The following is an 18,971-nucleotide window of genomic DNA, read 5'->3' as shown; positions in this document are numbered from 1 at the left end:
GTGACAGCGAATTTGTAACTACAGCAAACTGTTCATTAAGCGCACTTTTGAATAACTAAATGACTTTGAAACATTCTGCAATTTAAAAGCTAGGTTAGATAATTTCTTGCATCCTCTGCATTAAAAAAAAAAAATCTGCTTAGTTTTTCATTGTAAATTCACAGGTAGGCGTTTAGCTGGTGTTAGACTGTACTTCCCGGATATGCTCTGTAACGAAACTTCTGATTAAAGAGCCAGAAGCAGGTCAAACAGGAAAACCCTTGCAAATATCTGACACGCACATTTTCTGTTTGGCTTCAAGTGTTAAACCAGAAGTGACATATTCAGCCTGACACATAACCACATTTCTCTCAGTACCTTAAAAAACATAAAATAACGACACGACATTCAAATTTTTTTTTTTTTTTTTTTAACATGTTTATTCACTATCACACTAAGTGCTCCCATTTCAAGATACATCTCATTGCCTTGCTCTTATATTGTAATGTCATTTGGAGTTAACAAAGTAGAAAGAAGACAGTTTATGATCTACAAGGTGTGTGAGCAAAAACTCAGTTTGCCCCCCCAAAATAAAATAGAAAATAACAAAACACATGAAATATAAAGAGAATAAAGAAAAAAAAAAAAAAAAAAAAAAACTGATGTCATGTGCAAGAGCCCCTCCAAAGCCACAGAGTGCTAGATGAGGTTGGAGTAGGGGTGCTGAAAACACCTGGTGACGCCTCAAACCGGCAAGGGCTCCTATTCTGCAGGCGTGAGATACTCAGAAAATTATCCAGTCAGGAGAGGCAGTCGAGTTGGGTTTCAATGTCTTCAGGTTCAACGGTTTAAAATTTGGGGCTTTAGGTATAATTAAGGGCAGTGACATGGCATTGGGGCAAAATTGATTCTCAATACATGTGTTGCTTTATTTGGGTTTCTTGGCTGAACGTTACTTAATGAGGTGCATCTTTGAAAAATAAAATAAAACAGTAAGTGGGGCCAGGTGTAAGAGACAGGGGTTAGAGGAGGGAAGAGAGCAAGTAGAGTGGAAGGGAGACAGTTTGCTGGATTAAAAGATTCCTCCTTCGGTGCTGAAGAGTGTCAGGATGTTTCTGAGGGACACTAGTTGGGTTATCAAGTACCAAGAGATCTAAGGCTTAGAATTAAACTGAGCGGAGAGGTTCTGCCACTTAGAAACATCAAGAGTTCCAGTATACATGCTCCCTTCCTCCGGTGACACCCCTGTTCCTACAGCTGAGCACAACTGGATCCCTAACACACATACAGGTATCCTTAAGTCAGCTTACTGGGGCTATGTACACTCAGGCACAGGTTTACACAAACCACAGGCCTAAAAAAAATGATTGATCCAATACAGCTGACCTGGATCAACCCACCCACCCCGAAATTCCCACCTCAACTCTTCAATTAGAACATCCACCTCCCCACCCCCCCATCCCTCAACCCCCACCCTCCTGTGGGTGGGTTCAGTGTGGAGCTCAGCGGATGGTGTATCTGACATAGGGCACTTCCACGTCTTCGTCTGACAGGTCGTTACAGCATAGCTCAAACACCAGGGCTTTCACGTGCTTGCCCAGCTTCTTTTTAGACACTTTAGTCACAATCTCTGTCATCCTATGGGACACACAGAAGAGGAATACCATTATGGCGATGAATAAAAACAGTCATTCAAACTTTACATGCCTCAGGCTAGAGAAGTAGTCGTGTGCATGTGAACGCTGTACTCACGGCAGGTCCAGTCTCTCTTTGAGTTTGGCAGCAGGCATGAAGAAGGAATAGAGCATGGACACTCCCTGAGAAAGCATGGTGATCTCCAACTTATGCTCATTCTAACCAAAAAAAACAAAAAAAAAACAGGGTCAGTTATTGGGCGTATGGAACCACATGGTGACGAACTGAAAACAGGAGTTGAGGAGAACTTACTTTAAAGTAGTCCAGGAACTGTCGGAGTGTCATCTCCTCCCCATTGGGCTGCATCCCTGTGACCTCAAAGCGATCCCACAACGTCCACTCAATTTCATAGTACTGCAAAAATAATTTTGGGATAATGAGATGCTAATGTCAGCCACACAGAAAGACATGATACATTTCCATCAAACATTTACTTAAAGTCATAAAACACTTTATAAAATTATATTTTTCTCCTCAGCACACACTGATTGCATCAGCATGAGAAGTTGAGCTGAACTCATTTGCACCCAGGCGGACGCACTGCATCTGCCTGGTGCATCAGTATTAGCATGGCTGGATCATCATTGGAGCTTAAAACGTCTGATGACTACATTTGTTGTTGCCTTTTACAGAGGACACTTGAAACACATTGGGAGTATTAATAGCAAAACATTTTTTCCTGCAGTGGGGATACATCAGATGTCCGATACAAGCAGTGACGGAAATGTGCAGCTGCTTACCTTGTGTCTGGGAGCGGCGATGGGCTCAGAGAAGGCAAAGAAAGGCAGGGCCAAGTTCATGAAGCCGTTCTTGTATGACTCCAGTTTTTTGTGTCCTTGGACAATCTTGATGAGCTCCAGGCAAACCAGACCCACCACTGCAGCTGTGGTGGTGGCGATGGCAGGGATGATTTTGCCAGCTATCAGTTTGCTCTGGAGTGGATGGTGACGAATGCCAGAATAATGAAAAAAGAAAGAATGAAAAAAAAAAAAAAAAAGGGTTCATTGTTATTTGAAAGAGTTAGATTTGCAGCAAAAGAACACAACATTGGTAAAAAATGGTTGTTTAACATATTTTTCTTCATGGCTTGATAGAGTTCTTGTCATTTTAGTTTTAATGGATAAAACTTATTGGGTTTGAAATAGTTTTTTCACAATGTCAGATTTACTCATAAGCAGTGGGTACTACTGTCACAGAGACATATCCTCCATTATAAGAATAACAGGAAAATTCTAAATTTCTGGGCAGCATCTAGAGCATAGGCCATGAAGGATCGGGAGTTGGTAGGTTATTATTTCCCCCACAGGCAATGCCAGGTCTTAAACATGTGTTTCCCCACCTTGTGCCTGTCAGTAGGGGGAATGTCATAGTTCTCTGCTCTCAGATTGGATGCTGCCACAATGAAGTCCATGTGGAAGTTGGTGTCATCATCCTGTTAAACAAAAAGCCCACCACAGTCACACAAACAAGAATACAATCAGTGGAAGATGAAGACCATCATTATACTCAAGGCGATTGGAGAAACGTAGACATGGAAGGAGAGATGTGTACCTTCTCAAAGTCAATGGCGCAGAGTTTGAACTGGGAGGTCTCAGGAGAAGGCAGCTGGACCTTCAGCTCTTCCAATCTGGAGTCATCTAAATACAAACAGATCAGAGGTTCCATATATCTCACAGCATCCATAATGACCCCCGTACAACGACTTTAATGTACAAGCTATTACAAACAATGAATAATTCATATGCATGCAAGACATTAGCTAAGAATATAACCTCTCCAAAAACAGATTTGCATCTTACCAACAGAGGAATTGCTATTCTGCAGCTCCTGATCAGAGACGTGGATTTTGACCCCTGAACGCGGGGTAAAGGGTGGCACCTTGATCTCCTGCAAGAGCTTGACCACACCTGCACGATCAGTGCTGCCTGGCAAGCCGTATGTCTGGGCAAACAGGTTGGCTCCTGCCATTATATAGTCCATGTGCAGGTCCTACAAAAGAGAGGAGTTCTGTTATTATCGTGAGACTGGATAGACTATTTCAGAGCAAATAATGCTTTAAGCAGGCGTAAATAAACGCATAATGAATGCATACTTACATTGCTAGTACTGAATTCTAGGGGGTGAGGACATCTCTTTGGGCCAGACCAGAAGGGGGCACCAGAGCTAGTGAGCTGAAAGCCACAGATCATAAATTAATACTTAAGCACTAAAATAGAAAAAAAAAAAAACATAAAAAGCCAGGGTTGGGTAATGGATATTTTACAATAATGGCCAAATAACATTTCCCATTACTTATGGATTACATTTTAAAAAGATATTTTTAAGGACTGCATGCTTTTATTAAACCAATAATACATGACAGGAAGTGAGGGGAAAGAAAAACAACACGCAACTGAAGTTTCCAGCCTCAAACCGAGCACATTGTGGTTCATGATCTGCACCTCCTCCTTATGCATAATATTTGAAGCATCTTAAACCATAACTGAGCTCTGAGTCATCAAAAACGGAAGCATGAGTTTCTGTTCATACCATAAATCTTTCCTCCATACTTGCATTTTCAGAAGAACAGTAGCCAATCAGATTGGCAAAAGGCAGGAAAACAACCATCAGTCTATCGCAGGCATACAGCCTTGTTAATACTACAGTGTTGTATTATTCACAACACCGGTTATTCTGAAAGTGTACACATGTTGTATAATGTGTGCAGTGGGCCAGGAGATTATAAAATGATGCTATGAATACAGAAGGGTGATGTGAACTCAATTCTTTGAGGAATGAACATCAGATTCATACAGCAACAGTGACGAGAGTCCTACATCCAATCTCCTTTCTACTTATTTCATTATTATATACTTAGAGGAGCGCAAGAGCAATACTTTGCAATATGGTTAGGGATTTTTTGTTAACAATACAATCAAGATTTTGATTCCAAAACAGCTGTGATATTCAGAATGCAGTGAGCTCAATGTGTACCTGATCTGGGGGGAAGTTGTGCAGGAGCTGGCGAATGTTGTTGCTGTATTGGCACTGCCAGTGGTTGCGTGCCCAGGCTACACAGTCGGCCCAGCTGTGGGGGCAGTCTGTGACGAGACTCTTGTAAACAGCCTCCAGCACCTCCACGGGCTGAGCTCCGGGAAGTTTCAGAGTACGCTCCATGAACTTAGGATCTCTGCCAGGACAATCCAATAAAGGACAACAATCAAAAAACTAGATGCGAGCATGCGAAGAGCTGTCAGTTTTGAACATCTGTTGCTGTTCACCAGAGTTAGCAGGATTAGTTTAAGAATTGTTTTAAATGTGGGATTTTGTTTCTTTAAATATTTGTAGGCAGTATCACTGGTTCCAATTGTGAATATCAAAAGAAATTTCTTATTAATGTAATCTGAACAATTTTTCATGATGAATAGAGCAAAAGATATATACAGGTGACTACAGTAATGTGAGGGAAGTCTACTCACGAGAGGTACTGCATGGCGTTCTCTGGTGGCTGTTTGAAAAGTCCCTCAAACTCATCACGGGCCCACTGAATAGAGGAGAATATAGAAAACAAAATAAATACACTCAATTCAGTAAGTCAGAAGTACAGTATGTGTGTAAAACTTTTATTAAGAGTGAGGTAGTGGCATTGTCTAGGGCTGTGCAATAAAATCATCTATGTCTCCATTTAATCACAATTCTCAGAGACATTGCAGTCTTCAGTTCCCATGTTTGAATGAATGATTAAATACAGTTATGGCATGAGATCTTGGGTCAAGTAAATTAACAAAAAGATATGTGACAGAATGCTATGACCATGAGTTTGTGATTGTGTGATTTTGACTTTGTAAAACATCATAAAATCAATCTTAAGAGCAGCTTTGTGCGTTTGTATCTACTGACCTGCAGTGTGTGTTCAATGGCATTTGGGAAGTTCTTGAGGGTACAGATGGGGATGGACTTCTCAGGTGGGTCTTGGCTGGAGCTGTAGGACTCTGTGAGGAAGGGGATCACGACCTGGACATTGCCTTTGGTACCAAGAGTACCAGATTCCAGTAGGGGTTTACGGTAGTACACACACCTCCGATCCATGTACATACCTGTACAAAAGGCACACACACACACAAGGAAGAGCTTAAATACAGGAGGTACAGAGAAGAAGAGGTTTTAAAAACTTTTAAAATTTCTGCTTTACTTACGTGCATCAACATTGTCCAGTGCATTGGCCACTCCATCAAGGCTTTCAAAGAAGTCGTCGTCGTAGATCCTCTCTGTGTCAGGGCCGACCCTGTTCTGGTGACCTGTGATCCTGATGGATGGGTTCATCTGCTTCACTGCTGCAGCAGCTGTGTCACTCTTCATTTTCTGTTACCACACATACATACCAATGATATTAATTTAGTTAAACTGAAAAAAGAACACATAAAATTTAAAGAGGCAGAAAATTTATATTAAAAAAGCTGTGGCCCTGTTTAATGGTAAATAGGACATTTAAACAATTATGGCCCAATGCACATCTGTCTGCTGTGGGTTCTTCGTAAGGCTGTGACGATAACCGTGGTCAGGTGACACCTACCACAGGGTTGAACTTACTAATGTCAAGACCACAAATTTTCTTTAAACGCCAAACACAACAGGATGGAGACACGTGGGAAATCTGAGTTGCCTCTGCTTGCTCTGGACACCAGGCTGCAAGGTCTAGAAATCACCCCACAAGACTGTCTAGGGGACGCCAAATGTGGTGCCTGAGAAAGCGGAAGCACGGCAAGCAAGCTGGCATCCAAGCTAGACTAAAGGCTAACCCCAGTTGACCAGCTCTCCTGTCAATCTTCCTCGCTAACGTCGCCCCATCAACAATAAACTAGACTTGGTGAGAAAAGACAAACTGCTGTGCTCTCATCTTTACAGAGATGTGGTGGCATGAGAGTATCTCCGACTCTGCTATCCAGCTAGCCGGGCTAACTGCTCTCTACTCGGACAGGATTGCTTCATTGTCCGATAATACCTGAAACAGTGAACTGTGTGTTTAAATTAACAGACAGGTGTACGAACACGGCGATCATCTCTGAACACTGGTCAGCATTAACGGAGGTTCTAGCATTCAGATGTAGACCTTTTATCAATTAAAACTATTTTTGGACTGTAAAGACTAAAAAAAAAAAAAAGAAAGATGTTAATGGGGGGAGGGGAGACGTATCTGCAGGGATGTTTTTTCACCGCAGTAAGAAAAAAAATCCATACCGTCACAGCCCTAGTTCTTCAATGCACATTTTTTTTTGGAAACAATGTTGCCCTTGAATAAGCTGAGCGAACAATGTCATGTTCCAATATTTAGACAGTTACATTAATAAAAGTGTTCCAATAACTCTACTTTGAATTCTGAGATACTCAGAATAAAACGCAGTGACCTTTCAAAGTATTTATTGATTTGCAGTTTTTAATCCTGAGTCATTTATTGTATTTTTTTTTTTTAATCACGGTGTTCATGAGATGTATGATGTGTAGTACTGTTGGACTTATTTGTAACTGTATTGCAGCAGCATTGTGTGTCCAAGGCAAATTTCCCTCTAGGACAATAAAGTCTCATCTTTATTTAGCAAACCTAGAAATAATACTCCGATGAAAGATGACCAACAATGACTCAAAGCATTCCGACTCCTCCATGTAATGTTGCACCATGACATCATCTATTAGCAGCAGCTACATTAAGTGCACTCAGTTTACAATGCAGGAAATCCATAAGCAGTGCTGCTCGGAAATATCAAAGTCAATCAATAAATGGTGAACTTATGTGCACTAGCTGCTTCTTATCCACCAGATGAGCACAATAATATATATATATTACTGTGGTAATACTGACCGTGACATCTGATGGTCTGAAGAGGAACTGTCTGTTGAGGTTGGACTTCTCTATGGTATCCATGTCTGTCACGATGACCTCACCCTCCCCGCAAGCCAGTCCAATCATGGCAAAATTTTTCATGAGCTCACAGCCAATGGCACCGGCTCCAACCTGGCACAGTCAAAGGACAAACAAGTCAAGTCATCCTAGCTCTACTGTATGATCCATTTTAAGAAACCATTTAATACCATCTGTTTACAGTACTGTGAAGAGAAATCCATGTATTCTACCATAGTGACAGATGGTGCCTGCAGTATACCAGGTCAAAAATGTTGTAATGTGGCAATGTCAGAGAAGTTCCATTGCTAAAGGATATGGCTGGAAATATTCTGTTTGCTATTGTCAACAAATCCCACAAAAAGACAAAAAAAACATTGTTATTCTGCCTGTTATGTACTTTTCCACTTCCCCTGTCTGTGTGACTCTCTGCCCCAAGACCATTCATTCCCACTGAAGTCATAATTAACAAAAACAAAAGTAGGTCAGATATTATAGTTTCATTCTTAAAAAAGCCCTAATAATTTTATTAAAAGATGAGTTCTGTAGTTTCTAGCCAACATTCCTCTTTACAGATGTAAATAGTGCATTTGTAAGGGACTATTTTCAGCCATGGATTTGATGCTTTGGTCCATATTTATAGCACCAGGACAGTGAATGTGGAATCAACTCAAAATAAACTACAGGGCCCATGTTCATGGTAATAAATTAGGACTTCAGCTAATGACTTTTCATTAGTGAGGAATCCGTTGATTATTTTCTCAATTAGTCGTTCAGTCTGAAAAAATGGTGATCATCACTTCCCAAAGCCCAAAGCACAACCTTAAATGTCTTGTTTTGTCCCATCCAACAGTCCATAACCCAAAGATATTCAGTTTACTATCATAGAGGACTGAAGAAACCAGGAAATATTCACATTTGAGAAACTGGAACAAGAGAATTTGAATTTCTTTAAAAAAAGAAAAAGAAAAGAAAAAAGGAGACAAACGATTAATCAATTATCAAAATAGTCAGGGACTAATCTTTTGCTGGTCAGCTACGCCATTAATCAACTAATTGTTGCAGCTCTATAATAAATGAACATGTCACCCAGTGCAATGATGTGGCTCCCTGATATGGTTTTAATGATTTTTAGACACAAATGGAGGTTTATTGCACAGAAAAACATCAACTATGCCGACAATACTTGTTAGTAGGATCGTTTATCACAGGATTATTACTGGTTTTGGTCCTTTAGGGGTTTGTTGACAAGAGAAAAATATCACCAGACTCGTCCTTTAAATCTCCCTCAGCAACAGCGTGCCAGAGGACGTGTTGGAAAGTTTTTCATTGGCCGACTCACCAGGAAGTAGCGCTGTTTGGCAAGCATATCCTGCAGTTTGGTGCCAAACACTGCAATCTGCCCATCGTATCGACTGTTCCTCTGGGAGAAAAAGATGAGACAAAAACAGGTTTAACACCATTATTTGTCACCATCATGCGCCTTCAGTATTAGAGTGTGTGTGTGTGTGTGTGACTTGCTCTGAACACCTACAGGGGCACACTCTTCTTCTGTGAGAGTGACTCCATCCTCTTCAGCCAGGCACTCCAAGGCATCAAAGTACAGCCACTGCATTATGGGCATAAATTTTCCTGTGCATGCCTAAAAAAAATACAAAGCATGTAAAGATTTTTGAAAAGCATTTATGAAAGACAAATAGATTGACTGATCTAAACAAGTTAGAGCAGTACATCATGTCCAAACATGTCAAACCACAGGGAGGAATAACACCACTTCACACAACAGTGAACCCGTTTCTTTGACTTAACAGCAGTTTATGACTGAAAACATGATCTAAAAAAAAAAATAAAAACACAGAAAATAGTGTAAGACTGGCCTATCTGCTTCAATTGGCTCACAGCTCCCCACTGACCTTCATTACTTCTTGTGCAGCCAGACCTCCAATGAAGGCATTGACAGGGGCCAGGTCACCAGCAGCAAGATATGACAGCTTTTTAATAAGAGCTTCATCCAACTGCTCCACTTTAGCTGCTCCTGTCTGGGCAGAGTTCACCTCCTTGGCCAATGTCAACAGCTCCTCACCATCAGCCTGAAATACAGACCTAAGCATGTTATGAAATGTTACAAAACACTAAACAAAGCTAACCGACTTGTACTAAATGATTTTATGTTTTTTTACGCTGTGCTGCACAAATATTCATGCACAGTGATTTTAGTTTCTGCATTTCATGATAGAGGTTATTTAAATTCAGAAGAACCACACTGAAAACAGTAGTTACTTGCACCAAGTTTCCCCAATATGACTAATATTTCTAATAAGTCAAATGGCCATCATCACACAGAGCAAAGAGTTGGGCTCAATCCATATTCATTAAATTTAATCAAAAGTAACTTCCAGCCACTGTAGTATTCCCACCAACACGAGTGAGGTTTACCTGGCCCCAAGGTGCAGGAAGGTGGTTGTGTTTCTTCTGGAAGGCGTGGATAGCCTGGAAGCCCACATGCAGCTGTCCTGGACGCTCGAACTTGGCAAAGTCTGTCATCATGAACTCTGGCTCAGCCATGGAGGAAGAGAGGGATTTCTGCACAGCAAGACATGCATGCAAGATAGTAAGTTTGGACTCAGCAGAAATTTTTCCACTAGTGACAGCAACAGCAAATAATGTGGCAAAAGCACTGCGATGAGATTAGAAACAGTTGTTTTGCTGATCAGAGGCAATAAAGAAAAAAATATCAGAAAATTAGGGTCATAATCCAAGAGGTCTATAATCAGTCCCTCCAGGAAATTGCGCTTTTGTAATCACAGTAATTTTCACAAATTCAAGAAATCTGTGCGATATTCGTGAGAGCTTGCAATTTCGCTGAATTACCGCAACCTTTTCCACATGAAAATCACCAAATCAACAGGCCGCTTGTGAATTGGACTAATTGTCGCATTTCGTGTCGAGGTAACTTGCATCATAGCAGAGTGCATTCAGGAAGGATTCAGGCACACGTTCAGATGGAAGATGGACAAATCTCACCTGCCAACAAAAAATTACTGCCATTGACCGTGCAAAACTATTCCCAAGTGTTTTGCATGTCAGTGGAGGGAAATTGTTTTGTATTCGTTACATTGTGGTAGAGTACGAGCGGAAATCCTCACTGGACAGTCACTTTTCTACTGTGACTGAAGTGGCTGCATCGAGGCCTGTGACTGACTATATTTTTATGTTAATAGGTTTATTTTAATGGTATTATTGACCTACTTAATTTGGTGCTAATGTTGAGGTGAAAGTATTTAATAATGGCTTATAAATGAAACTCAAGTACATTATTTTCTTTTTTATATAACTTTGAACCCATGGTTCTAATGTTCATTAAATAAAAAAAATTAGCATGGAAATAGTTGTTTCTGTGATATGGAGTATGCTTTTCATAAGGAAATCATAACTTAAGACTCTTCATTGGAAAAAAAAACTCAGCAAAATCCTGGAGGGACTGTACAATGGAAAAAAAAAAGTTGCATTTTGAGAAGTTTATTGCCATGTCATCATGCCATAATATGGTGTGGAAAATGGCAGCCACTTACGAAAGCGATCTTCTTGGGCATCTTGACCTGGGAGACAATTCCTCCTCTTACATAATCTGTGAAGCCAGCTGTGTCACAGATGCTGAAGGTGTATGGACCTGAACAGAGAGAGCATGTCATGTCAATTTGTAACAGTCACGGGCAGACGAACCGAAACATGTCTTTCTGAAATGGAAATAGGCCTTACCTAGAACTTTGATTTCCACAGGCTGGCAGCCATTGAGCTCTGTCATACCCTGGACTTCTGTGAAAGTGACATAGTCTCCGCTCTCAAAGCCATGACGAGCCTCGTCCAGACATGTCACAACACCTGGATTGTCCTGAAGAAACCGAGAATGAACAGTTTTTTTGTTGTTTTTTTAAAAATAAATTGACCTTATTTCAGAAAGGAGCAAGTGGTTTGAAAAACTTTCTGGGTTTGATGTCAGCACTAACCTTGGTGATCATGGAAATCATGGCACTCAGTGGCTGCTCTCCATTGGTGTCATGGACTATCATCTCCTCACCAAAGTCACAGAAAAGCTGGCTACAAAACAGAGTGTATGAACATAAATATTAGACAGTGTCAGATAAACAAGTGGGTATACACTTCATGTAAACCTTAAACAAATGGTCAGGATCTTACCCGAACAGACCGCGTGTGTCTGCAATAATCAGCTTGATTCCCTTGCTGTGGCAGAACTCACTCACATGCTGTTGCTCTTCCAGAGTGGAGTTAGTCAGCACGACCACCTATGTTGCAAAAAGTGAAAAGATTAAAAACACTTTTTTCCTGAATGTTGACATGAATAGAGCACAAGCTTCTACTCAAGTCATACCTGGAACTTGGTCACGTAGTCTTCGGTCAGTGCTCCGGTGTAGGCTGTCACAGGAACGTAGTTGTTGAGTTCAGCCAAACGGTGCTGACTGACATCTGCCCTGTTCTTCCCCAGATCCTCCTCCCGAAGGTAAAACTGATCACATAAAAAATGTAAAATGTAAGGGAAGAAGTGATACCGGGTAAATCAAGCAATAACTGCCAATTCCAGGAAACTGGTGCCAAATATAATAAAGGAGAATAGAGAGCACATAAATCTGAAAGAGAAAAGAAATGTTTACAAGTGAAGACAACTTTACTTCTTTTTCTATCTTTTTCAGTTGGCTGACAAAATGTCAAACTTAAGCTCTGTCACTGACTACTCCACACAATGATTTAATGTGTGTTTCAATATAGTATTTACACTAGTACATACAGGTTTTTTCAAGGGCAGCAACTAACGATTTTAATTGATTAATCTGTCGATTATGTTCTCGATTAATCAATTAGTTGTTTGATCTTGAAAATGCCAGAAAATGGTAAACTATTTATCACTGTTTCCCAAAGCCCAAGACAACGTCCTCAAAATGTCTTGTTTCATCTACAACCCAAAGATATTCTGATTACTGTCATAGAAGACTAATGAAACCAGAAAATATTTGCATTTAAGAAGCTGGAATCAGAGAATTTTGACTTTTTTCCTTAAAAAACAACAACAACAAAAAAAACTCACACTGATTAACGACCTGGTGTCTGAGACATTATTTTTTCTATTACTGGTGCTACAACTCTCTTAATATATAAATATTTGTATAATTTCAATACTGTTAATTACAGGTAATTGATTTTTTTTCAGGACAACATGGGCTATTTGAACGTATACTGCAGTGATATCACATGACAAATAAAAGTTATAAGACCACAAAGTCACAAGAAAAAGTAAAACAGAATTTGAATTCTTCACATTTCATCCATTTTCCACAAAAACAAACTATGTGTAATTGATTAACATGCTCACATTTGTATCCCAAGGCCTTAGGTAAAAAACAAAATTAAGTCTCAAAAGAAAAACAGAACTATTTACATTTTTATCACAACTGTCCAGATTAGTTTCTGGGTGATTTTTTTTACAACAAACAACTGTTTGCCGTCTTCACATTTGTAGACCAATGCCTCAGATAAAAAAAAACAAACAAACAAAAAAAAAATAAAATCTCTATTCACAAAGTCTGGATTACTCTATCTTATCAAAACTGGCCATATCTGTTTCTTGGTGTGTGTGGTTTTTTGTTTAATGGAAAACAACATTTTTGCCTGATGCATCCCTTCCACCAATCTGATCTTGTTGTTCCTCAATTTCTGTTCAGTAATAAAACATTTGCAAACACACATCTCACTATGTGCATGATTATGCTCATGCTCCAGTGGTGCGCACAGAGGAAGGATCATGTCTTTATGTAGCTCATTAAACTTCAGATGACTATCTTGACATTATTTACTCTCTAATGGTCCCTTCCGTGTTTCAGTGGATTTCTAAATGCTCAGGACACAACATAGATCTCTACAATCATGTTTGTAAATCGGCGATACCACATTTTGGAACCGACATTAGTTCAGCTCTTTGCGCACGGTCCCCACCCAATAACACAACTTGTGATTGGTTGCCAGCGACCAAAACAGGAAAGAGTTGTTTATACAGTTGATATTAGATAAGCACAAAAAACATCAAATTATCACTTTTGTGATTTCTCAGAAGTGTCCAAAATTAACATGATGGATTATGAAGGCCCTGGATAGATTATAACAACAAGTGACTGCTCCTAATGGCTCAACAGTGCTCTACAGGGCAGTTAAGTCGCTACATACATCTGTTAGAGATATTCTAAAAATAGTAAGTAGAGTACTTTTATGTTGTATACAACATCGTTGACACCAGACGGTTAATCAATCATCAAAATAGTTGGTGATTAATTTAACAGTAGACAACTAATCGATTAACTGTTGCAGCTCTAGTTTTTTTTCTCTCCAGTCTTTTGTTGTCCAATTTCACTTATTTTATACTTGAGAAGTTGTCTGACAACATACGTGCAGATCATTTAAAACAAATACATAATTGTTGTAAAACATACAAAATCTTGCTGTACAACCCCCGACCATGTCTGTACAGGAATATGTCACTGTTTGGAAAACATGAAACTGACAGACAGGTTTATCCAGATAGAAGAGTTTTTGTAAAGCTCTTTTTTCCAGGTGAACAAAATTTTGATTTAGTTTGGGAGGAAGAGCACATCAGAGAGGAGAAGACCCGTTTTGAAAGTGGTAGTTTAAAGGCCACTTTTTATAAAAGATGGATGACATGTCAAGTAAGTGACAGAAATATAAATAGGCTATTTAATTAAACTTGAATGAGAAAGGGACCCTGGGACAAATGCCAGGGGCTGAAATAGAAATGTTTGAGGGCACATGGTTAAACTGAGACTGGATGATGAAGCAGCTGACATAAGGCTCTAATCATATACACTTCTGTAAATTCACACAAAGAGGTGTTTGCTGAGACTCCTGAATGAACACACCTGAGCGGTCTATTCACATTTTAATCTGCCTTGAATAGACACGTCTGAATTCAGGGTCACAGGCTGATAGACCAACACAATCCCTCACAGTAATAATGTCCTAAAACAGGCCTTAGCTCCACTGTGATTATGACCCAGGGAGAGGCCACCCACTGATAAATCTGGGTCAGCCCATGGCTAGTAAGGGAGGGGGTGGCTGCACTACTCTTTTTGGATGGCAACAATAAAACATGTATGACTCATAACAGATAGAGCCAGGCTGCACTTTGTAATCGGGTTCAAAGGCTATGTAAAACCAGACGAATCTCAAATTAAGTTGAATGACCAAGTGAACCACTGTCTAAATCACTGAAACAACAAAAAAAAACTGTACTACTACAAAATGGGAATATCTGTGCATGCTTCCACACACCTGAGAGGAAAGGTCTCTCCATTCTGCAACTCCTTGGTCATGCACAGTGACACTTCTAACTCCTCCAAGGATGACATTCTTGGCAATCTCCACTCCAAGACCTCTCATACCAGAGATTAGGACATTGGAGTTCTGCATGCGCTTCATGGCATCATGGCCCAACACATAACTAAAGAAGGAGAGAAAATACCATCAGCAACGAATATTGAAAATATTTCTTTGTTTTTTTTGATTAGGACAAAAATTATACAGAGAAAACACTTACAGTTGTCTGGAGTACAGGCCTTCATCGATCTCAGCATCATTGCCATTCTTAGCCATGCCCTAGAGAGACACAAAAGGGGTTGCAATCAATTTATGTAATTTTTTTAAAACCAAAATGTATATGTATGTATCAAGTGTATGTGCTTACGTTGGCAGGTGTGTGGGACAGATCAGTTCTGACAGAGTTAGAGGAGGAGCAGTGGGATCCCGTCTTCGTCTCTGTTCCTGACACGCGACGCTTCTTGGACAGCGGCGAGCTGGACATCTGTGCATCAACAAACACCATTAAGAACATTCACCAGTCATTCAAGGCAGAACAACAAGCTGTTCCTGGCACTTCACATTCCCTTTTCACAAAGTTTTTATTTATTTACAATGGATAAATGAAATAATTTGAGTTTGGCAGCTTTAACAATTAAATCAAACAGAGATGCAACTCAGTGTCCACACTTGTATTTCACAGGGGTTTTCAAAAAAACAAAAAAAAACAACAACAATAGACTCACACTCAGAACCAAATAAGTGAAAAATATAATTCACTGCCATGACTCCATTATGATGAGTATCCAAGTTAAATGCTACCCAATCATCTTCATGTTGGAGAGAAAGGATTTCTAGTCTAGGGAGCAGCTGGGCTGGCTGAAAGCCAAACACAAATCTGCTAGAAAACGAACTGAGCCTGGGAAGAGACATGAATAGCAGCATTATCAGTCCTTTTCATGCTCAGAGACAGCGCTGGCTTGTTTATGTAGTACTATTGTTTATTATACCGGTATTTAAGGACCCCCAACATCGTTTCAACAAAAAGAGCTGAATCATTAAAACTTCACTGCGGTAAAGTGAGCAACACCTCACCGTTGCTAGCAGGTGTGGACACAAGGACTGAACCGCTGAACTATCATCGGTATAAATATATAGAAACAGACACGCTTATTAGCGATAATAATCGGTTAAAAATAACACGCAGGCACACTGTGATTAAGGCAATAATCCAGACAAACCGAGTCACTTCGGGAAGTGAAACAGGCCGCAGTATCTCGAACACATTCCCACCGCACGGCGAACAGGATCAGCGACAATTTCCGCATCCAATGCAGCTAAGTAACCAAAGTCAAACTTAAACATTTATATAAAAAAAACTTTCTACAACTTCTAATGATAAAAATGAATCCGGCCAAGTTTTACGCAAATACACCCAGCTAAAACAAAATGTACATTTTTTTTTAGCCTCACCTAAGCGGTCGCTGTTCGTCAAAAATGAAAATGAAGGCATCCGGCATGATACAGCAAAGCACTGAGCACCACGGTTAGTTAGTACTGTTACTGTAAACGTTACTTTATCTGCTAAACACAATATATGGTAACTAAAACCAATTTTCAAAACTTTCAAGGTTTAAGAAAAGGTGAAAATCAGCCACCACCACCAAGAGGAAACCGATTAAGTAGGCTGCGTGTCACTAATCAGTTAAGTGATTTGGCAGGAGCCGGAACATTAATAACTTAGAGGCAAGAAAACAGCAGCCTGCCAGCCTCTCCATTAGCAGCTCGGCCGAGGCCTGTATTACCCCCAGTGCGGAACACAACTTTACAAGCTAGCAGCTGTAGCTATGTTGCAACCTGCTCGCAAAAGACAGCAACGGGTTTATTTTGACAGCTTGCTAACACGGCTCCTCTGTCGATGTGGTTCAATGTTCCGGCACCTGACCCAAAAAAATCACCACCATCTAACTTTATCGCTCAGTATAATCAATTTCTGCAAATGAAAGACTAGCCATTACACTCGTGCTCCATTGATTTCCCTTTTCTTACCAATAATCCTTCTCGGGCCCTTCCCAATGCGAACCCGCTCCTCTCCAGCAGTGTCTAGATGTCAGTAATAACGATGATTTCGACGATTAGTACGAGGGGGAGAAACGCGATGCGGGATTTAATATAGTCTGCACTATATTGTCGAGTCACTATGTCGTTGTGCTGAGAGTCTCTCCTATGTAATTGCGTTGCTGGCTTTGCGACTGCAGACGGGAACAAAACCAAAATGGCAGATGGGGAGAAAGGGGCGGAGGAGCTGTGACGCATGGGCTGAAATATTCAACAGGAAAGGGTGGCTTTTGAGCACGCTGCTCAGCCAGGCCCTCAGCTCATTGGCTGCGAAGCCAAAGCCAACGCGCTTTCATCCCGCCCCCTGATGCCAGAAGATGCATGCCATGTATTACTGTACAATGAACTGCAAGACCTCCAGCTATCCATGCAAGAAACACACCGCTATTCTTCTAAAAAAAAATCGCTCACAAAGCAAGTCTGACACAAAGTGCAAGAAGAGTTCCAGCCAAGTATAAACTATTTGTGCTTTCTTAAAAGTAAAGACCCGTCACACATCAATAACTGCATCTTTGTGAAGCCGACTCGTCGTGGAACAAACGTTAGACTGCATACACAAAGCTCACACCAGAGGTGCCACAATGCATTATGAAAGGAAATAACACTTCTTAGGGTATGTAAGCGAATTGGATGTATTCTCACTGCAACACCAATTGGTGTATTGTGGTTTGAAGAGATAAACCTATTTCCTGAGTTGAGCAAAACACATCACTGATGATGTTTGATGGCGCTGCAACGATAAATGGAGCCAGGTAAAACATTAGGTAGGGCTACTTGCTAGCTGTAGTGATGCTGAGCGTCTGGGCCCTCAGTCACATTGAGGTTAGGGGTGAGCATTCCTTGCAGAGGAGGAGTATTGGGGGAGGGGGTGCCTGGTAAATGACAAAGGCCCAGGAAAAAGAGTGGGCCGCATATTCTCGGGTACACATGTCGAGGGGATCCCCATTCTCTTCTTCTTACTGCTACCTGATTACAAAAACACTATTTTTCACTATTCTATCAGAGTTGAAACGAATGATAATCATTTATGTCACGTTAACAGGCTGCCTAACTTGGCATGCTAAGATGATTACGTTACTGTGGTAACATCGACTGCCGTGCTATTGAAACGTTAACCAAACAAAATACACCTATCAAGATGAAATATTGCCAGTAGGTTTCTAGCAAACGTTGCGTGATGCAAGTTAGCAAGTGGCTGCCTCTTAACGTTGCGCACATCTTGATGATTGTAGCAAACTAGCTTTCCAGTTACCGTTACTTATCACAGAACATTAATTAACACAGCAGTCTCGTGCACATCAAATGTGCAAATGCTAGTTTAACGTTAACAGTTGCGCTACAGTAGCTCTTTAGCAACGGTTAGCCGTGGTGGAGAGCTGAAATGGTTCAGATAGCCGACGGCAACTAACGTTAACGACTACCAATAACGCAGATCAAACGACTGCGTAGTTGTTAGCTTGTGTGTAGCTAGCTTTCGAGCTATCTAGCCACCCAACGACTTTTTCCCTTCTTGTGCCGCTGCGTTAGCTAACTAGCTACCATTAGCCAACTAGCTGGGGCTAACATGAACAAGACGAGAGCTTGTTACACAAGTGTGCAGAACTTACCACATCCGATAGTACTCGGCCTGATCTGTAGTATTAAAAATCGGCTTGTATTTAAGCAAAAAAAACCTAACAAACAACGTGAGAATTCAACTCTGCCGTTGGTGGCGACCTGAAAAGTGTGTCAGGGTGGCGGGCTGTGTGTGAGTTTTTCCGCTGGACGGCTGCCTGCCCGGCTGTTCCCGAACCGTTTCCCCTCACTCTATTTCAGTTGAAAGCAAAGCAAAGCAGCAACATGTGCACGTTACAGGCACAACCATCATTCCGGTCCAGGGGGATCCCCCGAAAAGTTAATCAGATTGATATGTCACGAGTAGCGTTTA

General features: G+C 40.7%; 1 protein-coding gene and 1 non-coding gene across 3 annotated transcripts; both read right to left on the bottom strand.

Moving 5' to 3' along the window:
* Positions 1 to 1,172: 1,172 nt before the first annotated feature.
* uba1 (ubiquitin-like modifier activating enzyme 1) lies at positions 1,173 to 18,856 on the bottom strand. 2 transcript variants are annotated; one of them, XM_067592356.1, is made up of 26 exons: positions 18,652 to 18,856; positions 15,315 to 15,431; positions 15,168 to 15,226; positions 14,903 to 15,071; positions 11,940 to 12,074; positions 11,747 to 11,853; positions 11,557 to 11,647; positions 11,309 to 11,441; positions 11,122 to 11,219; positions 9,986 to 10,132; positions 9,463 to 9,639; positions 9,084 to 9,191; positions 8,892 to 8,972; positions 7,511 to 7,663; positions 5,850 to 6,015; positions 5,554 to 5,750; positions 5,133 to 5,197; positions 4,648 to 4,843; positions 3,771 to 3,845; positions 3,474 to 3,663; positions 3,226 to 3,311; positions 3,014 to 3,106; positions 2,415 to 2,606; positions 1,927 to 2,028; positions 1,732 to 1,832; positions 1,173 to 1,617 (listed from the first exon to the last, which is right to left on the bottom strand). In XM_067592356.1, exons 2-26 carry the CDS (start codon positions 15,429 to 15,431, stop codon positions 1,482 to 1,484), a joined length of 3,174 nt encoding a protein of 1,057 aa, XP_067448457.1. In that variant the 5' UTR covers positions 18,652 to 18,856; the 3' UTR covers positions 1,173 to 1,481. The 2 variants fall into 2 exon arrangements, with proteins under 2 accessions (XP_067448457.1, XP_067448458.1); XM_067592357.1 differs by lacking the exon at positions 18,652 to 18,856 and adding an exon at positions 16,976 to 17,204.
* LOC137185424 (small nucleolar RNA U6-53/MBII-28) lies at positions 2,144 to 2,264 on the bottom strand. Its single transcript, XR_010928871.1, has one exon. It is a non-coding gene; the product is annotated as a small nucleolar RNA U6-53/MBII-28 (small nucleolar RNA).
* Positions 18,857 to 18,971: the final 115 nt, after the last annotated feature.

The sequence above is a fragment of the Thunnus thynnus genome, chromosome 6 (genome assembly GCF_963924715.1).
Source record: "Thunnus thynnus chromosome 6, fThuThy2.1, whole genome shotgun sequence".
NCBI lineage: Eukaryota > Metazoa > Chordata > Actinopteri > Scombriformes > Scombridae > Thunnus > Thunnus thynnus.
Note: the sequence above shows the minus strand (reverse complement) of the source record. Positions and strands in the feature narration are given on the sequence as shown.

Coding starts and splice junctions, on each gene's coding strand:
- uba1 (XM_067592356.1), bottom strand. CDS start 15,431: ATGTCCAGCTCGCCGCTGTCCAAGAAGCGTCGCGTGTCAGGAACAGAG. Junction 8,973..9,083: donor CAGAAGAAGAGTGTGCCCCT/GTAGGTGTTCAG, acceptor TTTTTCTCCCAG/AGGAACAGTCGATACGATGG. Junction 3,312..3,473: donor GAATAGCAATTCCTCTGTTG/GTAAGATGCAAA, acceptor GTTTGTATTTAG/ATGACTCCAGATTGGAAGAG.